Source organism: Gopherus evgoodei, chromosome 9, assembly GCF_007399415.2.
Source record: "Gopherus evgoodei ecotype Sinaloan lineage chromosome 9, rGopEvg1_v1.p, whole genome shotgun sequence".
Taxonomy (NCBI): Eukaryota; Metazoa; Chordata; order Testudines; family Testudinidae; genus Gopherus; species Gopherus evgoodei.
Window position 1 is genome coordinate 40,775,671 of NC_044330.1, and position 19,603 is coordinate 40,795,273.

At 41.2% G+C, this 19,603-nt stretch overlaps 1 protein-coding gene across 3 annotated transcripts in view; it reads left to right on the plus strand.

Annotated features, from left to right (window-relative positions):
* Positions 1-19,603, plus strand: part of SLC25A36 (solute carrier family 25 member 36) — a 55,985-nt gene that overhangs the window by 14,741 nt on the left and 21,641 nt on the right. For all 3 annotated transcript variants that reach the window (XM_030574319.1, XM_030574318.1, XM_030574320.1), the window contains exons 2-4: positions 2,752-2,922; positions 14,079-14,156; positions 19,083-19,183. In XM_030574319.1, coding sequence (XP_030430179.1) covers positions 2,752-2,922; positions 14,079-14,156; positions 19,083-19,183 — 350 coding nt within the window. The remainder of the gene's footprint in view (positions 1-2,751; positions 2,923-14,078; positions 14,157-19,082; positions 19,184-19,603) is intronic.

A 19,603-nucleotide genomic window follows, 5' to 3' on the forward strand; every position in this document is an offset into this window, starting at 1 on the left:
GATGCCACAGGACTCCTTGCTGTTTTTACAGATCTAGACTTACACAGCTACCCCTCTGATAATTATATCTTTAGTGTTCTAATACTTTGCCCTAGCTAATGTTGTGTACATACCACAAATGGAAAAACAATTCATGCATTTATTGTATACTTTTTTTAACATGGTAAAAGCAGCAGTTTCATATATTCTTGATAATTTGATTGTATACCACTTTGCGTAAAGACAACACGTTAGTTAACATTTTGTAGCATTTAAAATATATTCAGGCTATGGATGGAAAATGTTCCAGATGGCATGAAGTAGAGCATGTGAAATAAATTGCACCTCCTTTGTAAAGTGCTTTGAAATCTAATGTTGAGAAGCATATATAAGAGCTTGGATAGAACAGGTCTGTTAATGTGTATATTTGTATGGCTGTAAATAAGTTTTTTAGTTTTAGAATTACTTTCATTACCAAATGAAGATATCTGAAGTTACTTTAGTAAGCTAATATTCTGTCATACTTCCCTAGGCCAGTGGTTTTCAGCCTGTGGTCCGTGGACCACTGGGGATTCAGAGACTATCTAAGATTTCCAAAGGGGTCTACACCTCCATTCCAAATTTTAGGGGCGCACAAATGAAAAAAGGTTAAAAACCACTGCCCTAGGCTATTTTAACTTTTCTATGCGTGAAAGTGCTTGTATGGTCCCATCACTATATTATTTGAACTCCAATTTTGGAATCTATGTAGTATTTAATACACAGACATTCTTTGTTAGTATGTTGACTCCTAATCCCTTAGTGACTGTGTAGTGACTCAGGGTGCTGAGAATAGACATGATCAAGAAAAATGTGCTTCTATTTAAAACTTGGAAGTGAATTCACTTTAGAGTAATCTTGGAGTTGGAGAAGAGACTGATTGGCTCTGGGGATTGGTAATGAGATACTTCCGGGTCACTCATTTAAATATAGCATGGGTGAAGATGACCAAACTTTTTTATTATTCCCTGTATAGCTGTTTGTGAATTGAGTCTAGTGGGATGCAATACACAAACCATAATCCTAGTTGGCATGAATTTTGTGGCCTTCTGTGCAACAGGAAAGGATTGACGATTCATACAGAAGCTAAACTACATTTGGGTGGGAAGTATGTCAGTGCTGCAGCATAGTGGCAGGGTGACGAAACTCTCACTGCTATCTGTTCTTTGGATAGAGTGGATTTCGTTCTTCTGGGTTCTGGCACATTTCATGAACATTACATTATTATTTTTTTAGAATCACTATCTAGTACAGAAAAGTTTTAACTCCTAACGTGAAATCCTGGCCCTATTGAAATCAGTGGGGCCAGGTTTTTACCCCTAATCGTTAACTGGAACACTATATGGTAATAATAGCAGGTAGATGAAAAGAGCTGTTAAATCAGCAGAATTTTAAACAATAAAAATTACCAGTTTTGAGACTCTCCTAGTCTTTCAACAGAAAATGTTTGATGGTTAGAATCTTATTCTGAAACTGTTTAAATTCCAAGCAGTTCCCTCAGTTATGTCTTCAATAAGCAAGCACCACTTCTGTTGAATTCAGTGGGGGTTCCACATGTGTAGCCCCAAGTAGAATTGGGATCATTATATATAATTAACAGGTTCTGACTCAAATCTTCAAAAAAATTAGAATGATCAGAGTGAAGTGTAGAACTCTGGATTTATCAATTGGAGGATTGTTTATATAAACTCATCCAGGAAGTGGAATAGTATTTAATCCTTTTTTGAGGTTTTGAGGCATGTACTTTTTCAGCAGTGGTTGCAGTAAAGAAACATTGGTGTTCTTCATGCCCTAATCATGATTCATGGACTTTCTATTTTTATTTATTTTCCCTGAGAGGTGTTTTTTTTTGTGCAGTGTGCAATGAGCAGATGGGTATGTAGATATTGGTTAAAGCAATTATTAGCACGACATACTAGGATGACTCCTTTACAAAACTGTCAAAATGTCATTTACTTGGCTGTGTTGTGCTGCGGAAGGGAGGAGGAGGAGTGGTGCACCACTTCTCAAAGCAGGACTGTACAGTGAAACTTGAAAAGACCATGTGTCTTTCCATTTCTAACCAGATAAGAAGACTTTTTCATTTTTCCAGATTCAGGTCCATTTTGGTCTATTCCCTGAACAGTAAATCTACTTGTTTGCCTTGAAGAAGCAAGCCAGTAAATTATCAGAAGACTATTGCTTTTCCTGCTACCATTGCCAAAATTTAAGGCGGAATTTTGAAATCTGGAATAACATAGCTCTTAACATTTTGCCTTACTGCTTTCTTTACCTCCCTTCCAATTATCTGTGTATAGTGCTAATGTATTGTGTACATATCCTCATATATACACCCCAGTTTTTCACACTGGGAATGTTAACAGCTTTGTTTTGATCAGGAATGCACCAAAAATTAAGAAGAGAAGGTTAAGTTTCAACCATAAGAAGCTAAACATTTTAGACACCTTCCAGAGCAGAGTTGAACTGCATGCACTAAAGGGAGTGCACTTTTGCACCAATCTGAGTTACTTGTTTTGGCAGTTAAATTTTTCACTCTTAGTTGTGGAATTAACAAAGAGAAATTAATTAACCAGTGTTACTAGTTCAAGGGCATGTAGTAATAACTACACTACTATCATGAATTCAGATAATTGTTAGCTTCTCCATCACCATGATCCTGAGCCATCTTCTGTTTAGCTAATGTAATGACCTTTCTAGTTCCTTCAAGGCTTGGAATCTTATTTCTTTTTGCAGATGTGGGGGTACTGTTGGTGCAGTTCTTACGTGTCCACTGGAAGTTGTGAAAACACGGCTGCAGTCCTCCTCTGTTACTCTCTACATCTCTGAAGTTCATCTCAGCACTGTGAATGGTGCTAGTGTCAATCGAGTAACTAGAGTATCTCCTGGACCTCTCCATTGTTTGAAGTGAGTACTATCTGCATGTTCCTGTTCTTCTGATCCTTTTTAATTTTCATGGGGTATTATTGTTTTTTCTTTAGAGATAATGTCAGACAACCCCTAACTTTTTGCCTTCTAAAACATAGTTGATGTGTGCGCTGAGGTTTTTTAATGTAAGTTCTTTACAATGTAGTCATGCTACAGTCTCTGCTCCATAAATAGTTATCTAAATGTAACGTTTGATCCAAAAACTTCATGGTGGTTAGAGAGCAGCTGAAGAATCTCTACCCTGCTTCTGCCAAGATCTGGAAAGCTGCTATTCAATTTTCCAACATTTTCTGTTATAGGTGTATTGTTGAGGTTGCCTGACACTTCTCCTTCTATGATTCTGTTTTCTCTTGCTTACAGCTTTGCAAAATTTTAACTACTTGTGCTGAATTTTCCATACTTGGGTGTCTGTCTCAGGCTGGGAAAAAATATGTTATTTTGCACACGTTGGGGGGGAAAAAAAAATTCTGGCAAAGTTTTCTCGCGACCTCACATTGCGGAGCAAGAACTTCAAATTTGGTAGGGAATGAGGCATTTGTGTCAAGGATGTGCCTTACATTTATTACTTTAAATTTCAGAATAGCAGTATTTTTTTATCCCTGCCTACAAATCAGTTCATCAAAAGATGGCTATATGTACCTGAAAGGGATCATACCGAGAAGGTTCCACTCTTTTTTAGCAAGAAAACCCAAGTTCTGAATGAATAAATAAGGTGAAACAACATAGGATCCAAACCCTGAATCTAACCTCGGGCAGCGGAGTAGGCTCTAGCATCAAATAGTGGTGCTGCTGCTATTGGATGAGTGATAGCAGTGTTCCAGTTTGATAGACTGGGCCTCTGATACTGTCCAGTTGTTAATTATTTTATAAATGAATGATGTTCTTTCCTTGATTATTGGTCTACATATTACAGGTGAAACTTTAGCTTCATTGAAGACCATGGGAGTCTTGCCACTGACTTCAGTGAGGCCAGACTTTCACCCTTCATGTCTTAGGCTAGTAACAGATAGGGCTGCATCTAAATCTTACTCCTGGGGACATTCTATGCCAAAAAATTAAGAATTCTGCACACAATATTTTAAAATTCTGCTATATTCTGCAATCTTATTTGTTAAAATAACACTATGTAATCAAACCAGTTTCAGTTTATTTTGGTAATTTATTTCAAAATATCTGTCAGCAAGTATGTCTTTAACAATACAGAGACACACACAAATTCCCCCAGAAGTACAGAGTTTAAAAAAAACCATTATAACAACCCAGTTCCTGTGTCTCTGCTCCCTTTCTCCCTGCCCCTCCCCCCAGGCCAAGCTACAGTGCCCCCCCCAGCTGGTACACCCACACCCCCTCTTCCCTCAGAGCTCAGCCGTGGGGATCCCTCTTTGCCCAGATAGCCACACCCCCTCTCCCTCTGAGCCCAGCCATGCCCCTCCCCGCCACCCCCCCCGAGCCTAGACATTCGTGCCCAGGGATCCAGAGAGAGAAACAGCCAGATGCATGGTCCTAGGCTTGCATGGAGTTTCCTGCCCACCATCATCTCCTTCCCTCAGTGCGTGCTGGGAACTACAGCTTCTAGGAACTCGCTTGCTCCCTCCCCATTTCACCGCAGTATCTTCTGTGTGTGAGCTGGGCTCTGCTGGGTCTAGTGACCCCCTAGTGGCGGCCAGCAGCACTGCAGCCCATTTCTATGGGGGGAAGGAAATTCTGCACACACAAGGTTAATTTCTGCAAAATTCTGCATTGCACAGTGGCGCAGAATTCCTCCAGGAGTAAAATCTAGAGCTTTTAGCTTCTTAGGTGAGTTATGTGGCAGAGTCTCAATTTAAGGATAATTCCATGGAAAAGTTGTAATTGACACTAATGTTCATAAGTTGCATAGAAAGAACAATTCTGGGACTGGGGTGTGGACAAGAAGCAATGAACTGCTGTCCTCTGTAAAGCCTTGCAACCTGACCTGAACCCAATGATATCCAACTATTAGTTTTGTGACTGGGTTGGGTCAGGTTATCTCTGATCATCTGCTTCTGCCTGTGGGCTCGCCGTAGTGGCAGCTGCTTGCCCCACTCCTGTCAGCCGCCACCATCTCATTGTGCTCTACATTTGTTGTGGACTGAGTGGCTCCCACTCCTTAGCATGCACACGGTGAAGTGATGCGTCAGTGGCAGCCAGGATCAAAGCACGCAGCTGCCACTGTACCAACCCCCTAGGCCGGAGGTGTTCGGAGACAGATTGTGGCTATAGGGTGTGGGGAGTGGGAAGGCCCCACCAGGCTGAGCCCCAAGGTTGTGCAGGTTCAGAGGAAGGCTGTTGAGTTTGGGTTGGTCTGAAAATGACTCGACACTCGTGGGTCAGGTATGGGTTGGTTGTGCTCAGGTCAGCATTGGGTCCACCTTGGGCTTTAGAATTAGGCATGAGCAGAGCTCTAGTGCTGTAGTCTTTTCTCTTAGCACCTTGAGAAGATGGGCAAAGGAATGTTAAGTGGGAGACTCACAAAAGATTGTTCCTATCTTGTACCTCTGAGATATTTCAACAAACCCGTTTCTGACAATATAGTACATCTATAGTCTCATGAGTCTGAGATATCAATCCTAGAGCATCCATCGGTAGAAGGAATTATATAAAATATATTCTTAGCTTGGATATGTATATTGTTAAATTATTTGAGTTCACTCTGTCAATCAATATGACAATATTTACAAACTACTCAGCTCGATTTTCAAAAGAACCTCCATGTCTAATGTGTACTTTTAAATAGTTTGGCAGATGCACATATACAGCTGACAGATTCTACATGTCCATAACCCATTCCTCCCAATGAGTTTTGTGGATGTGACAAACAATATCATAGGCAAACTACTTTTTGACTATCAATTGCGTAGCTGTTAGCAATGCATTTTTTTTTCACATTTATCATTCAAAGAGTTAACCTCCTCTTTTGTTCGCTGTCAGCAATTAAGTTAATGCAATAGTTCTTACGTGCTTTACATGAGCTTGCTTCTCTTTAGAACAGTGGTTCTAACCAAAGGTCCGAGCAGGTTTCAAGGGGTCCTCCAAGCAGGGCCAGTGTTAAAATTGCTGGGGGCCAAGGCAGAAAGCTGAAGCCCCATCACATGGGGCTGAAGTCTGGGGCCCTGAGGCCCGCCACCTGGGACTGAAGCCAAAGCCTGAGCATCTTAGCTTCATAGTTACCCCTGTGGCAAGGGGCTCTGGGCAGTTGCCCTGCTTGTACCCCCTAACGCCAGCCCTGGCTTTTATATACAGAAAATCAGTTGTCATGGCACAGCTGATCCTTGGAGTTTTTATAGCATGTTTAGGGGAGGGGGCTCAGAAATAAAAAGGTTGCAAACATCTTGGAACTTATCCGGATCTATAGGGAATAAAATCTAAAAATTGTTGCCAAAGTTAAAATGGATAATAGCCGGTTTTTAAAAGGTACCTTAAAGTGTGATCAGTGCTGGAATAATTTGGGTTACATTTTATAGATATATCAATTCAATTTAGCATACTTAGTTTCTTCACAGCTATTGAACTTGGAGCCTCACTTGTGATTTCCCATATTTAATAAACCTAGGTATGTTTGTTCTTGAGCCTGATTGCCCCAAGAAAGCACCAATGTATACTGGAGCTTCTTTATGTGTTGTCAGAAGTCTTTTAAGACATTAACATATTTAACGTGGTTACTTTTATTTAAAATTTCCTTCTAGTTTTAGAGGTTGATTTCTGTCTTCTGTTCTGCTAGCATGCTATGTCTGGCAGACATAAAGTCTGATTATTATCTGACACCTGTGAGGGAAAAAAACTGGTGTAATGCAGTTGCTCAATACAGTTACTTGTGAGTTAAGTGACATCATATGCAGATTACTCTTGGGGGAATTCTTCATCACTGCGCATGTGCAGAATTGCATGTGCATCCCCCCCCGCAGATTTCTTTGCTTCCCTGCAGAAAAGGGAATCCACAAGAGCAGTCCCCAGCAATATGTTTCAGGTGCCCAGGGCAGCCAGCAGAGAAGTAAATCACTGTGGGGCAGGGTGCTGGACTAGGGAAGACCCAGCTAGTGACTACAGGTCTGCCCCAGGCTCAGCTGCTAGTCCCAGCTGGGCTGGTGAGGACAGGACTTCCTCTTCCCTTGCATAGTATCTGGGGCCATGTCAGACCCACTTCCAGATTTCTTCCCCAGCTGCAGAAAGCTCTTCAAACTCCTTTCCCCTCCCTCCTCCACGCTTCCTGCACCCATTGCTCCTCAGCTGCAGGAGGAGTGATCATTGTACAAGGAGCTGCTGCCCCATCCACCCAGCCCCTGTGCATCCGGACCTCAAACCCAGATCCTTCTGTCTAGCCTCACTCCCTCCTCCCACACTCAGAACCCCCCTGACGAGCCCCATTCCCCCTGCACCTGGATCACCACAATGAGCCACCCAGACTCCACCCTACCAAGCCCCAACTGGCTGCACCTGGATCCCCCCTACTGTGGCCCCCACACCCAGACCCCCTGCTGAGCTCTGTTCCCTCCCACTGAGCCCTAATCACCTTCATCTGCCCCCCATAGAGTGCCATTACCTGTGCACCCAGAACCCCCCCAACAAGTCTCTGTGCACCCAGAACCCCCACACAGAACCCTCTCAATCCACATCTGGACCCCTCCCCCAACACTAAGCCCCTCCACACTTGGATCCTGCTTTGCTGAGCCTGTCTGTCCATACCTGGTGCACCTGGCACAGAGGGGCAGGGCCCTGAAGAGTTTCTGGCGCAGGCCCAGTCCTTGCACCGTGTCAGGGTTGGGTGCAGCTCACTGCTGAGTCTGTGTCCGGGGGAGTGGAGTGGGAGGTGCACAGTGATATCCCACCTCTGTGCAGCCAGTGGCCTGTACTTCCCAATGCCATGCTGGAGCCTCCACATTTATTTGATAAATTTTGCAGAATTTTAAAATGTGTGCAGAATTTTTAATTTTTTGGCACAGAATGCCCTCAGGAGTAGCAGATGCATAGGTTGTGATGTCAAGAAGTTCTGTGCACCCTCAATTTTCATTGACTTCTGTACTTTACAGCAGTTGTTCTCAACCTTTTCTTTTGCTGGCCCTTAAATTTCAATTAGAGGTGTGGACCCTGTTGGAAATCTGTTATCTGTATATATAGTTGAATTCTTCCATCAGTTTTCAGTCTGTCTTTCACACACACCCCTTAGAAATGGTCCCTAGGCCACAGGTTGAGAACCACTGCCTTACATAATGAGCCTATAGTGCCACAGTTACTCAAGGTCTCTGCTAAAATTTGAAAGTGCTGTAAATATTGAAACTTTGCCTTTAGCTTTAGTTTTGCTAGTAACTCATATTTTGTGGGGTTGTTCACTCTGCTTTTGTAAACCTCATCTGGCTGGATGTTAAGAGATACTGTCAACTTGAAATCTAATCAATTTTTTTAAAATTGGTTTACAGTAGTTTAAGTTATTATAACTGTCCCTGAGTACTTTTGTTTTCCAATTTTTAAAGTTTTTTGTTTTGTTTTGTTTTCCCCCCTCTCCCCAATTGTGATGTGAAAAGCCTGCACAAACAATGGGGAAAACTGACAAACTGTGTTTAAGAAAACAGTAAAACTGACTAGACACAATGTGATGTCATTTGCATAAGTTAAATAAAAAATAATAATGAAATATTTCCCTCCCCCCATTTCAATGATTGTCATCTTAGAGTTACAAATAACTGTAGTGGGTAGTTAAAAATTTCAGCAAGAAATGTGAGTTGTTAAGTTGACAATATTTCTTAAGGGTCATCTCTGATGTAGCTCTCTAAAATTTGCTTTTTACCAAAATATTTTAAGCTGATTTTTATCAATGGATGACAAGAGCAGTTTGACTAACTAATTTTCGTTATTGTTTGTCCAAATGCACCCATTTCCCACTGTATATGTGTATATATAAGTAATTAATTGAATTTAGACTCCCAGGATAGCTCTCCAGAGATCCTATTCTTCATCTCCTCAGATGAAAGCCTGAGTAAATGCCACAGAAGCACTACTGAGTGGAAATTTAAAGAGAAATTGTCAACTTTATTAATTTTTTAAAATGAACTAAAAAAAAAATCCAGTTTCTGATGGGACATCCTTTTAAAATAATATGCTGTTCTTGGTTTGTATTCAAGTAGTATCTACACACACACAGGTAGTTCCTGTCCAACAGAGCTGCCAGTTTTAAATGGATAAAGGATAGGAAGGGGGAACAGAGGCACAGAGAGATAAAGTGACTTACCCAAGGTTACAGATCAAGTTGGTGGAAGTTATTGAACCCGAGTCTCCTGATTTCCCATCTTATGCTATATCCACTAAACTATTTTGCCTACCAACATGCTGTGTGGTGGGATTTTTTTTAATAATCCTGTTGCCAGTTTATAGTGGATTTCTTGTTAATATTTATAAGGGTCCCTTATGTAGAGCAGTGATGAAGGTCCTGATTCTGCATTTTGGTCTCTGGGCGGACCCCCGCACCTGTGCAGTGCCCCATTGGCTTCATTGGTACTCTCTATAGGAGTAAGGGTCTGTCTGTACAGATGATTGCAGAACCTGGCCCTGAGTATACAGGCAAAACCATGACTTGCTCAAATGCATGAAGTAAACAAACTAAAAAAGGAGAGAAATGTGTGTAGTCTTTTTCTTTTAACGGCTATAACCTATTCCGACAGAAGTATGTTTTTTCTAAAATTCATGATGTCCTTTAAATGCAACTAGCATGGCTGACCTTGTGTTGTGAAAAAATGAGTCGGAATCATGTACAAACTAATCTTCTATCTACACCCCTGCCTGACACTCTACAGATCTTCCCAGGCTGCTGCTGCTGTAAGAGGCAGCCATAGAGGCCAGTGCGTATGTGCCTCCTCTCCCTCGGGTTCCAGGTTATCTCATCAGCAAGGATGGGACTTCGTGTGAGAACCTGAGGAGGAGGGGAGGGAGAAAGAACATGGCCTCATCTCACAGATGAGATTAAAATAAAATAGTTTATGTATTGATTTTAAATACTGATTAACTCCCTACGACTCTGTCTTTCAGCAAGTGAGGCTAATAATGCTGTAGGCCAGGGGTAGGCAACCTATGGCACGGGTGCCGAAGGTGGCACACGAGCTGATTTTCTGTGGCACTCTCACTGCCCGGGTCCTGACCACCAGTCCGAGGAGCTCTGCATTTTAATTTAATTTTAAATGAAGCTTCTTAAACATTTTAAAAACTTTATTTTACATACAACAATAGTTCAGTTATATATTGTAGACTTATAGAAAGAGAACCTCTTAAAAATATTAAAATGTATTCCTGGCACGTGAAACCTTAAATCAGAGTGAATAAATGAAGACTCGGCACACCACTTCTGAAAGGTTGCTGACCCCTGCTGTAGGCTGAGATCCTTCCATCTGTCCTTTACTGATGAACGTGTGCAGAGCCACTTCAGGGGGACTTTGCATGACCATAAGTGTTGGTCCATGCAGACCAGCTTGTAGGAATAGAAATCCTTCATTGTGTTGGGAAATTCTTTTAACATGGCAAATTTGTTTAAGTATATGTTGTTGTAGTGGTTTGCAAAGTATTTTTGGAAAGTGGCTATCACTTAAGTCATTTCAGTTGAGCACTTAAGAGATTGTGAAATCACATCTAACTTACTCCTGGGGAAATTCTGCGGAACACTCTCTACCCCCACTCCACCAGAATGCCCGTGCTTCCCTGCAGAAAACATCAGGAAAAGCGCAGTTGCCCTTCCTGACAGGCGAGGCATGGGCTGGCACACAAGTTTACCTGCCACTCTCCCTGGCCCCCTTCATTTCTGTAAGTGCACAGTTGCTCAGCTGAAGGAGGCTATGTCTGGGCTCTGCTGACTCTGCAGCTGAATGCCGCCTCCTGGGTCCTAGTGTCAGTCGTGTTACACTTCTGGGTGCTGGGAGCCTTCCTGTTTTCTGCGCAACAGTGAGTGCCCATGGTGGGGCTACGTGAGGGGAGGGGGTGAGGGAGGAGGTGTGGGGAAGAGGCAGTGGGGAAGGAAGAGAGGGGTGAAATAGGGCAGAGGAAGGGGAACGTAGGAGTGAGGGGAGGGGGATGGGGCATGAGGCAGTGAGGGAGGGGGATGAGATGGAGAAGAAAAGGAGACAAGAATCACAGGGGGAAGCAGGAACCTGGCATGTGGCTTCCCCTCGGCAGCAGCTGGGGTCTTCCCGTTAAGAGGCTCATTGAACAGTCATCCTGACAAACCCTATCCCCCTACACCTGGACCCCCCCGGATGAGTCCTGCACACCCAGACCCACACCCCACTGAGCCCCCACACCCATATCCCCCCTGCTGAACCCAATCTCCCCACACCAGACCCATCCCCCCCACTGAGTGCCAGCCACTCTCACTTGGCTCCCCTGCAGAGACCCATTGCCCCTGCACCTTCAACCCCCTCAGTGAGCACTTGTGCACCCAGGCCCCCCAACGAGCCGCCCACACAGAAACCTCTCACAGCACACCTGGATCCCCCCACACTAAGCCCCTCCACACTTGGATCCTACTGGGATGAGCCTGCCCACCCACACCTAATTCGCCTGGATTTGCGGAATTTTAAAATACTGTGCGCATAATTTTTATTTTTTTGGCACAGAACTTTAAATTTTTGCGGGCAGAATTTCCGCAGGAGTACTAACTGCTTTGGGCATGAAGCTGAAATGTTGTCAAACATCTAGGAATGCTCGTATACCTCATAACCAAGAGATATTGTGATTGTATAATGCCATTATAACTTTATGGAACACAAATGCTTATTTTTATAAACTTTTTAATCTAAATTTTTGGTTCTGTTTTGTAGCAGAAGTTGGGTGATTAGATAGCAAGGGTGAAAAATTGGGAAAAGAGGTGGCGGGTAATAGGCACCTATATAAGACAAAGACCTAAATATTGGGATTTTCCCCATAAAATCAGGACATCGGTCATCCTAACCAGAAGAGTGTGATGGAGTGGACACACTTGCTCGGAATTCGACTGTTTTCAAATGCTGGTATTCAGAATAGATTTGAAATCCACTTGAGCACTGTACTTAGTCTAACCGTGCACATTCAACTAATCTTTTGAAACCTTTCCAGACGGGCATTTTACGCAACAGATGAGTTTGCAGAATTGACTAATTCTCTTGTTGTTAACCTGCATGTCAGTTTTGAACAGGAAATGTGCCTGAAAAGTGTTGTCTATATTGAACACCATATCTAAACTGATAAGCTTGATGTCCTATATTGCAACATCGAGTTGGCGGTTAAAAAAAATCATTTAAAAATCTGAATCTCCAGGGGGGTTTGCAGTGGCTCTGAGGTTATACTTGCATCTTCCCTGCTTTTTTTTTAAAGCAAGCCCTGAAATCAGTATTAATGTTTAGGCTTAAATAGTTTTGGTATGGTCAACAATATGGAAGTTTAGAGATATATTACCATGTCAAGAGATCAGGACAAATCCTGTGCTATGCTACATCTTGTGTTGTTTGGCCTGCCTTAAAAGTCACAACCCTATGGGACAAGTATTCAAAATTCTTGTATATTGACATTAATTAATTTAAAGTATCACGTTATTGCTTAGTATTTTTTGTCCATTCCTTTGCAAGTCCATTAAAAAAGTGTGGTGGTCTCCCTCCACCAACACTATTCTCAGAGCTGTGCTGATAATGGGCTCAATCCTGCAAGATGCTGAATGCCTTGTTCCCAGTCTAATAAAACTCTCTTGTGCCTCTGGTTAACTTTAAACCTGAATAGTCCCATTGCAGTCAGTGTGATTACCCATGTGATTAAAGTTTAGTACATACTAAAAGACTTTCCTGGGTTGGGGTCAAAATGCTGAGCATCTTGCAGGAATGATCCTAATGGTAGGAGAAATGGCTCCTATTTAACCTGGCTTTACACCCCAGTAACTTCATTGGGAATACTTGGGATATACAAATCAAAGAAGAATCTGGCCCCACAACTGCTGAGCCTTAACCCTGCAGTATGGGAGGAGAGGAGCTTCTGGAGACTGAGGGAAGGGAATAGGATGTGCTGGAGAGCATGCAGCTCTGCTGCATATCTGCCCTATCTGTCTCTGTTCATATTATGGTAGGGGAGTCTCGGGCCCAAAATTAGTATTTTGTCATTTTCCAAACACAAAGTTAAGTTAAAAATCGGCTGAAGACCAAACACTCAGTTGAACATCTGACGGCTCTGTGAATTGTTTGAGCACTAACAATATTTTTTTCACTCTTTAGAAGACTTGTATTTTGCTAGCAATCCTGTTGTGCTAATGAAACATATAATACATTTTTAAAAAATCCTATGCTGGATGGAAGGAGGTGTTAGCATTTTTGTATGTAATGTGGTGTTTTCCTGTAGGCTTCTGCATATATTTTAATTTATAGTTTGAACATATTATGCTGTTGTGTGTCTTGTAAAATTTTGTTGAAATAACCAGAGATGATAGGTTGGTGTTTGCTTGTTTGTTTTGTGGTGAGGTGTTTTTTTTTGTTTGTTTGAGGAGCAGGGAGTGGCTTCCATCTGATTTTTGCCTTGGTTAGATTGGTGATATTAACTAGAGTTAATTTATCCCTAAAATCAGAACCTTTTGGCTATCGGGAATTGCCATGTCCAACTCTTCTAGAGTGTATTTTTCTCAAGAACCTCCCCAGGCGTAGTTTTTTGTTTGGGGATAGGAGTTTGTGGGAGAAGAGAACAATAAAATTAAATGTTTGGTCCCACATTCCGAAAACAATACACAGGAATCTACAGCAAGATGAATAGTCCAGCAGTAATAATAGACGGTAGACATTTGGATTCATTTTACTAAAAGGCCCCTTTTGTAGCTGGAAGAAAACATTTATATGTTGCTGAGCCTCTAGGATGATCTGTGTTCTTTACACATGAAAATGAGAAGTGAAACTGAGAAGCGTGTGTGTAATATAGCAATGATGGTATAAAGAACTGAATTCACTTTTTGTGCATATTTTAGGAAAATTTGGTTCGTTTGCAGTTACAGTATTAAATTGTTAAAAAGAATAATTAGTTTGTACGTAAAACATGAGCAAACCTTAAATTTAACTTAACTATAGCACTACTATGTAGGCTTGTTATACACTTCTAATGTATATTTAATGTTTCAATATCACTTTGTTTTCCAGGATGATCTTGCAAAAGGAAGGTCCTCGTTCTCTGTTTAGAGGGCTAGGTCCTAATTTGGTAGGCGTTGCTCCTTCCAGGTAAAATCTAACAATATGTTCAATAAGTGAAGTAATTTTAGTCTAGTGTTTAAACATGTGTATGTCAAGATTTAAGGCATGGGGGACTTCCTTCAAGTGAACTGTTACATCTGATGTGGAAATATTTAGTAGTAAGACCACTTTTTCTTTCCCCTTTGTATAACTTCTGAATTTGAGAGAAACCAGTTAGGCCACTTCTCTACAGAGCAACCACCAAACCCTACTGAGCAGCTTCCAGATCTGCATCTCTGTATCCACAGCAGTATTTGATAGTGCCTGTTTCTGAACGTTTCGGCTGTCCAGTTTTGTACACAGTGAGGTATACAGTATTCTCACCTCTAGTTTGCAGAGATGTACATGTGCATTATGATGAGTATGTGACTCTGAGATAAAAACAAGGGCACCATTTCCTATGGTGTAAGGTAGTAACTAAATATACATTTGGAATCTTCAGTTAACCTGTCCTCTTCAAGAGGACAGTGGGGAAAAAATGCTCCTAATACATTGGGCCTGACTCACTCCCTGAGATCTGCTAATGAAATACAGGTTTTGGGCCTCCTGCAATGGGAAGTCCACTGGGGGAAAGGCATAATAATGCAAGCTATCTGCAACCCCCATTTCACCTGGTTCAAGAGCCAGCTAAAGCAGCCAAGGAATTGGTGGGACCTGCCAGTGCAGGAGCAGTATCAGGGCACAGGGCCAAAACCTGCTGAGCCCCTGTTGGTACTTAAATCTACACTACCCATTGGAATCTGATGGGAGGGCAGTAGTGATGCTGACATTTGCCTTCTTCAGGAGTGAATGCTTCTGCTGATGTACCTGTCTCGGTAGGCACAGCATTGTGCGGTTGCACCTGCTGGAGAGACAAGCCTCATATTTTGAGTTAGCTTAAACAGAAGCTGAGATTCTTTTTAAAATGTTTATTAATAATAATTAATGGATGGAAAAGACCCTAATATCGTTTCAAAATAAATGGTAGGCTGTGTGGTTAACCCATATGGCTGCTTTCACTATATGTACTGTATGTATTTACAATTACATCTTCCTATTGCTGTCTTATAGTCCATTCATTCTTAGCTTCAGCTCATCTCCTCTGTCTATTTTTGAGCCTGCTACCCTCCTGTAGTTTATGGAATCCCCTTTTTTTGTGTCCTTTTCAACATTTTAGGGGAAGATTTCCAAAATTGTGCTCCTAAATTCTTTAGGCAGTCTCTTTAGGTGTGTTTGAAAATCTAGTCATTAAGCCCTAACCCTTTCTCCATAACCTTGCAGACAGTTTATTATCCTTACTGCCCTTGCTTGTACCACTGTCAGACATATGAGTTGCTGTCATGTGAATAAATACTTGCACAGTTCTTTGGCATGCTGCATGTGGAATGTGGATGTGGTATCTTTTCATGACCTGTCAAAATGATCCCAGATGAATAAGCTATTCTTTCTAATTCACTATTTAGTATAGCTAAGGATCATAATACTGCTGTAAATGTGTTAGGTAAAATTTATCCTTTGTGTGACTTCATGCTTTTACCCCAAGAATAAACTTAGCACATTGTGCTAATTTGGCTTCCATTGTGAGTTACTAGTTTCCAAAATCCCTTTTAGGGACTTTGTCATGCAGTCTCCTGGAACAAGAAGTTAAAAGAGCAATTCATTTCCTACTCTTCCAAAGTTAAACAAATTTAAAAAATCAGAGGACACTTTGTAATGTATATTTTGCTTAATAGCTATTAAAATGACTTTAAACATTTTGAAAACTTGCAGAAAAAAGTCTATTTTAATGCAGAATACTATGTGTTTTTGTTCTGATCACAAATTCAGCACCAATGCTTGCAAAAGTTTACTAATCCCGTAAGGACTCTTACTGATCTTTGCATTCCTTATCCAGACAGGTTGTAAGATACTGGAATGTAAAATTGCATCATTCTGATTATGACCTTGATTGCCGTCACTTAATTTCTGACAAGATTATTGGGAGCAGAATTCTCTTCATCTGCCTGGGTATAAATTTATAGCTAATGAGTTTTTAGCTCCAGCTGTTTTCAAGATATCAACTGCTAAAATTTGTATAAGAATTCAAAAGAGGGGAGAATGAAGATTTGTAATTAGAATTATACAAACTGGAGATTGAAAGCCTCTTTAAGTCCTGAAGTCACCCTGAAAATGTGGGGGAGGTTGTCTTGTCCCCAAACGCACACTCGTGCCTCGTGGGAAAGCTTTGGATGTCATTCTGTTAATGAGCTGATGTGTGGGAACAGTCACTTTATTTCCTTTTACTTTATTTTGTTGCTGGGTATCTGTACAAGAACAGAATCTGTTCTGTTGCTTATTTTTCCACTTGATGTCATGAATGACAGTGTAATTGGTTTCCGTTGTCATGAGTAATGTCCTAATCAGCTACGAGAGTAGATCAGCATTGCAGAAACAGACTCTCTGTTTTCATGCAAATATCCCTCATAAGAAATGAGAAATTAATATTTGAAAATATCACACATACAGGGAAGAGTTGTTTCTAAATAGAATTGTTTCATCAAGTTTTCATGAGTCATTAGCAACTCTTTGAAGGTACTCTGGTCTTACCATTTTAATTAAATGCTTAGATTTTGCTTGAATAGCTTAATTCTTCCACACTTTCAAAAATTTCTCTTCACAGACGGACCTAATTAAAAAGTTTTTGCTCTACCCAATAGGAATCCCTACTTCATAGCTATTGCACACTGTAGAGTAAATGGCTGATCACCTCACAATCCTTAATGGAATTATCCTCACAACACCACTGTGTTTTAGGGAAATGCTATAAACCAATATTATAGATGAGGAATTGACACAACTCTCTGCCCAACATTACTTAAGAAGTCTGTGATAGAGTAAAGAATTGAATTCAAGTCTCTAAGTCCCATGCTGGCATCCCAACCGCTGGGCTGTCCTTCCCAACACAATTTTTAGTGGCATATTTTCGTACAGACCCAACATGTACACCACTCATATACCATAAATTCTGTTAGGCAGTAATGGAGCCTGTAGTGTTAATTACTTTCACACCCCAACCTGAAAAGTATTATAAAACTATTTCATGTGTTCACAAAATTAATTCTAAATGCATCTCTGCTATACATTAATTGTGTTACATGGGTTACTTTGCAATGTTCTCTTCTTCAAAAAGGGGCTCAAATATGGTAGCTTGTTTTTTCCAGAGTTCTCGCTAGAATTGTCCACTTGGTAATGTGTTTAGCTTTATAAATTAGCACATCATGTTTTTTTACCAGTCATTAGCTTTGATCAAATACTGTTTGTTTCAATTAAGCATTTGGTAAGTGACTTTAACAGCAGTTCTTTGTTTGAATAAGCTGTAAAGAGGTTTGTTTCATAACATATACAGCATACTCAACTGGGTTCCAAATCCCATTTCAAAAAATTACACCGCAGAAAGCAAGCACTTCATCATTTTGCTGGGAAGAAAAACATGTTTGCATAACTAATAAGGTTAAATTAATGTTTATATTTTCACTCCTGTAGATTTTATGTATTTATTTAAAAATGCACAAGCCTTATAACCAACCTAATGTCAGTAAGCATGGATGTTTTCTGTTCTTTTACAAAATAAGTTTTGTAGTTGTAACAAGCGAACAGCTACTTTTTTATTGATAAAGAAATTAGTTTAGATGCTAATAAACACAGTTTTATATAACTTTGCATTTGATGCAAATTTACAAAAAATCTTTGCTACTCTTCATTTCTTTTACACGTATTCAGTTAGAAAGTTAAAACACTTATTCTGAGAGATTAAAACAAAACTGAACAAGGAGAGAAGATTGGAAGTTGGAAAGGTGGTATTTCCAGTTTACCATGTAAAATTCATGTGTTTTAATAAAGCAATTTAGAAGCCAGAAATAAACTTGTATCTTGCCACCCTGAGGCATATCTTACATATCAATTACACTTGTTCTGCTGGCAGAGCAGGTAAAAAAATAAAAGTTGAGTGCTGCCGGCAGAGCGAAACATCATGACAGATTTGCATCCCGACCAAAGATTGGTCAGGACGCAGGACAAACACCTAAATATCGGGACGTCTGGTCACCCTTGTGGTAATGTCATTAAAATGGGTTTATGGACAGCACTGCTTGACACTGCATTGTTAGGGGCGTCTACAGTAACAACTCCATCTGCAAATTAAGCAAAGCATTGCCACTCAGCATTACCCAGAGACTTTAGTACTCCAGGTTCACAAACTCTTCTTATGCGCACTCACCTCCTCTCTCTTTGAAGTCTATGGGGACTGGATACATTACAGAAGTAATGAGATATGAAGATTGCAAGCTGACCTCATTCCTTTAATTTTTTTTCTTAATTCTAAATATTTCTCATTCCTAAATATTCTAACTGCTTTGCAGAATTATGGTTTGAACAGCTTTTTGTATAGCAAGTATATTTTAGTGATTAGCTAACATCTGCTTGCAGTCAGGACCAGCGCTAGGGGTTTGAGCGCCCTAGGCGGACGGCAATTTCGCTGCCCTGCGTGCTGGTCCCGCGGCTCCGCTGGAGCTGCCGCAGCGGTATCTGCGGAGGGTCCGGTGCTCCGTGGCTCCGGTGGAGCTGCCGCAGAGATGCCTGCGGCAACTTCACCGGAGCCGCGCGAGCAGCCGACCGTCCGCAGGCATGACTGCGGCAGCTCCACTGGAGCCGCGGACCCTCCGCAGGCACCACTTCGGCAGCTCCACCCGAGCCGCCTGCCGCCCCCTCCGGCAAAACGGCGCCCACCATTTATTCTGGCGCCCTAGGCTATTACCTAGGTTGCCTAAATGGTAGCGCCAGCCCTGCTTGCAGTACAGTAGTATAATGAAGCCTGTGTCTCTCATGCATTAGCACTACTTGTAGGTACATCTGAGAATAAGATACAATAATATAACTTGAATCTTATTCTAATTTTAGAGCAATATACTTTGCTGCTTACTCAAATTGCAAGGAAAAGTTGAACAATATTTTTGAGCCAGACTCTACCCAGGTACACATGATTTCAGCTGGAGTGGCAGGTAAGGATCTGTAACTTTTTGCCCTCTTTTTCTAGAGGCTTGCTAATGATTGAGAGGCTATGATGAATGTGAAATTTTAAAAATAAGAAGTGCCTGAATGATTCCGGATGTAGTAGCTAGATATCTGTGCAGGTGCCTCATTCCCCTTCCCTCCTCACACTCCCCCCCCCCCCCAGTGTTAAATAGGGAAACCAGCTTGAGAACAAATGCATAAAACTTGCCCTTTATGTTAATGGGTGTCTGTAACTGTGTATGCGTGAACAAGCTTCTGTAGGAAAACTGGCATGTGTTTGTTTCTAGTTTGCTAAGCAAAAATAATTACCAGTGTTCTCTACATTACTGTAAAATTATGGAGACAAAAATGTATTCTTTCCCCCTTCACTTGATTTTTTTTGTTATGACTTTTTTAATATGCTACAT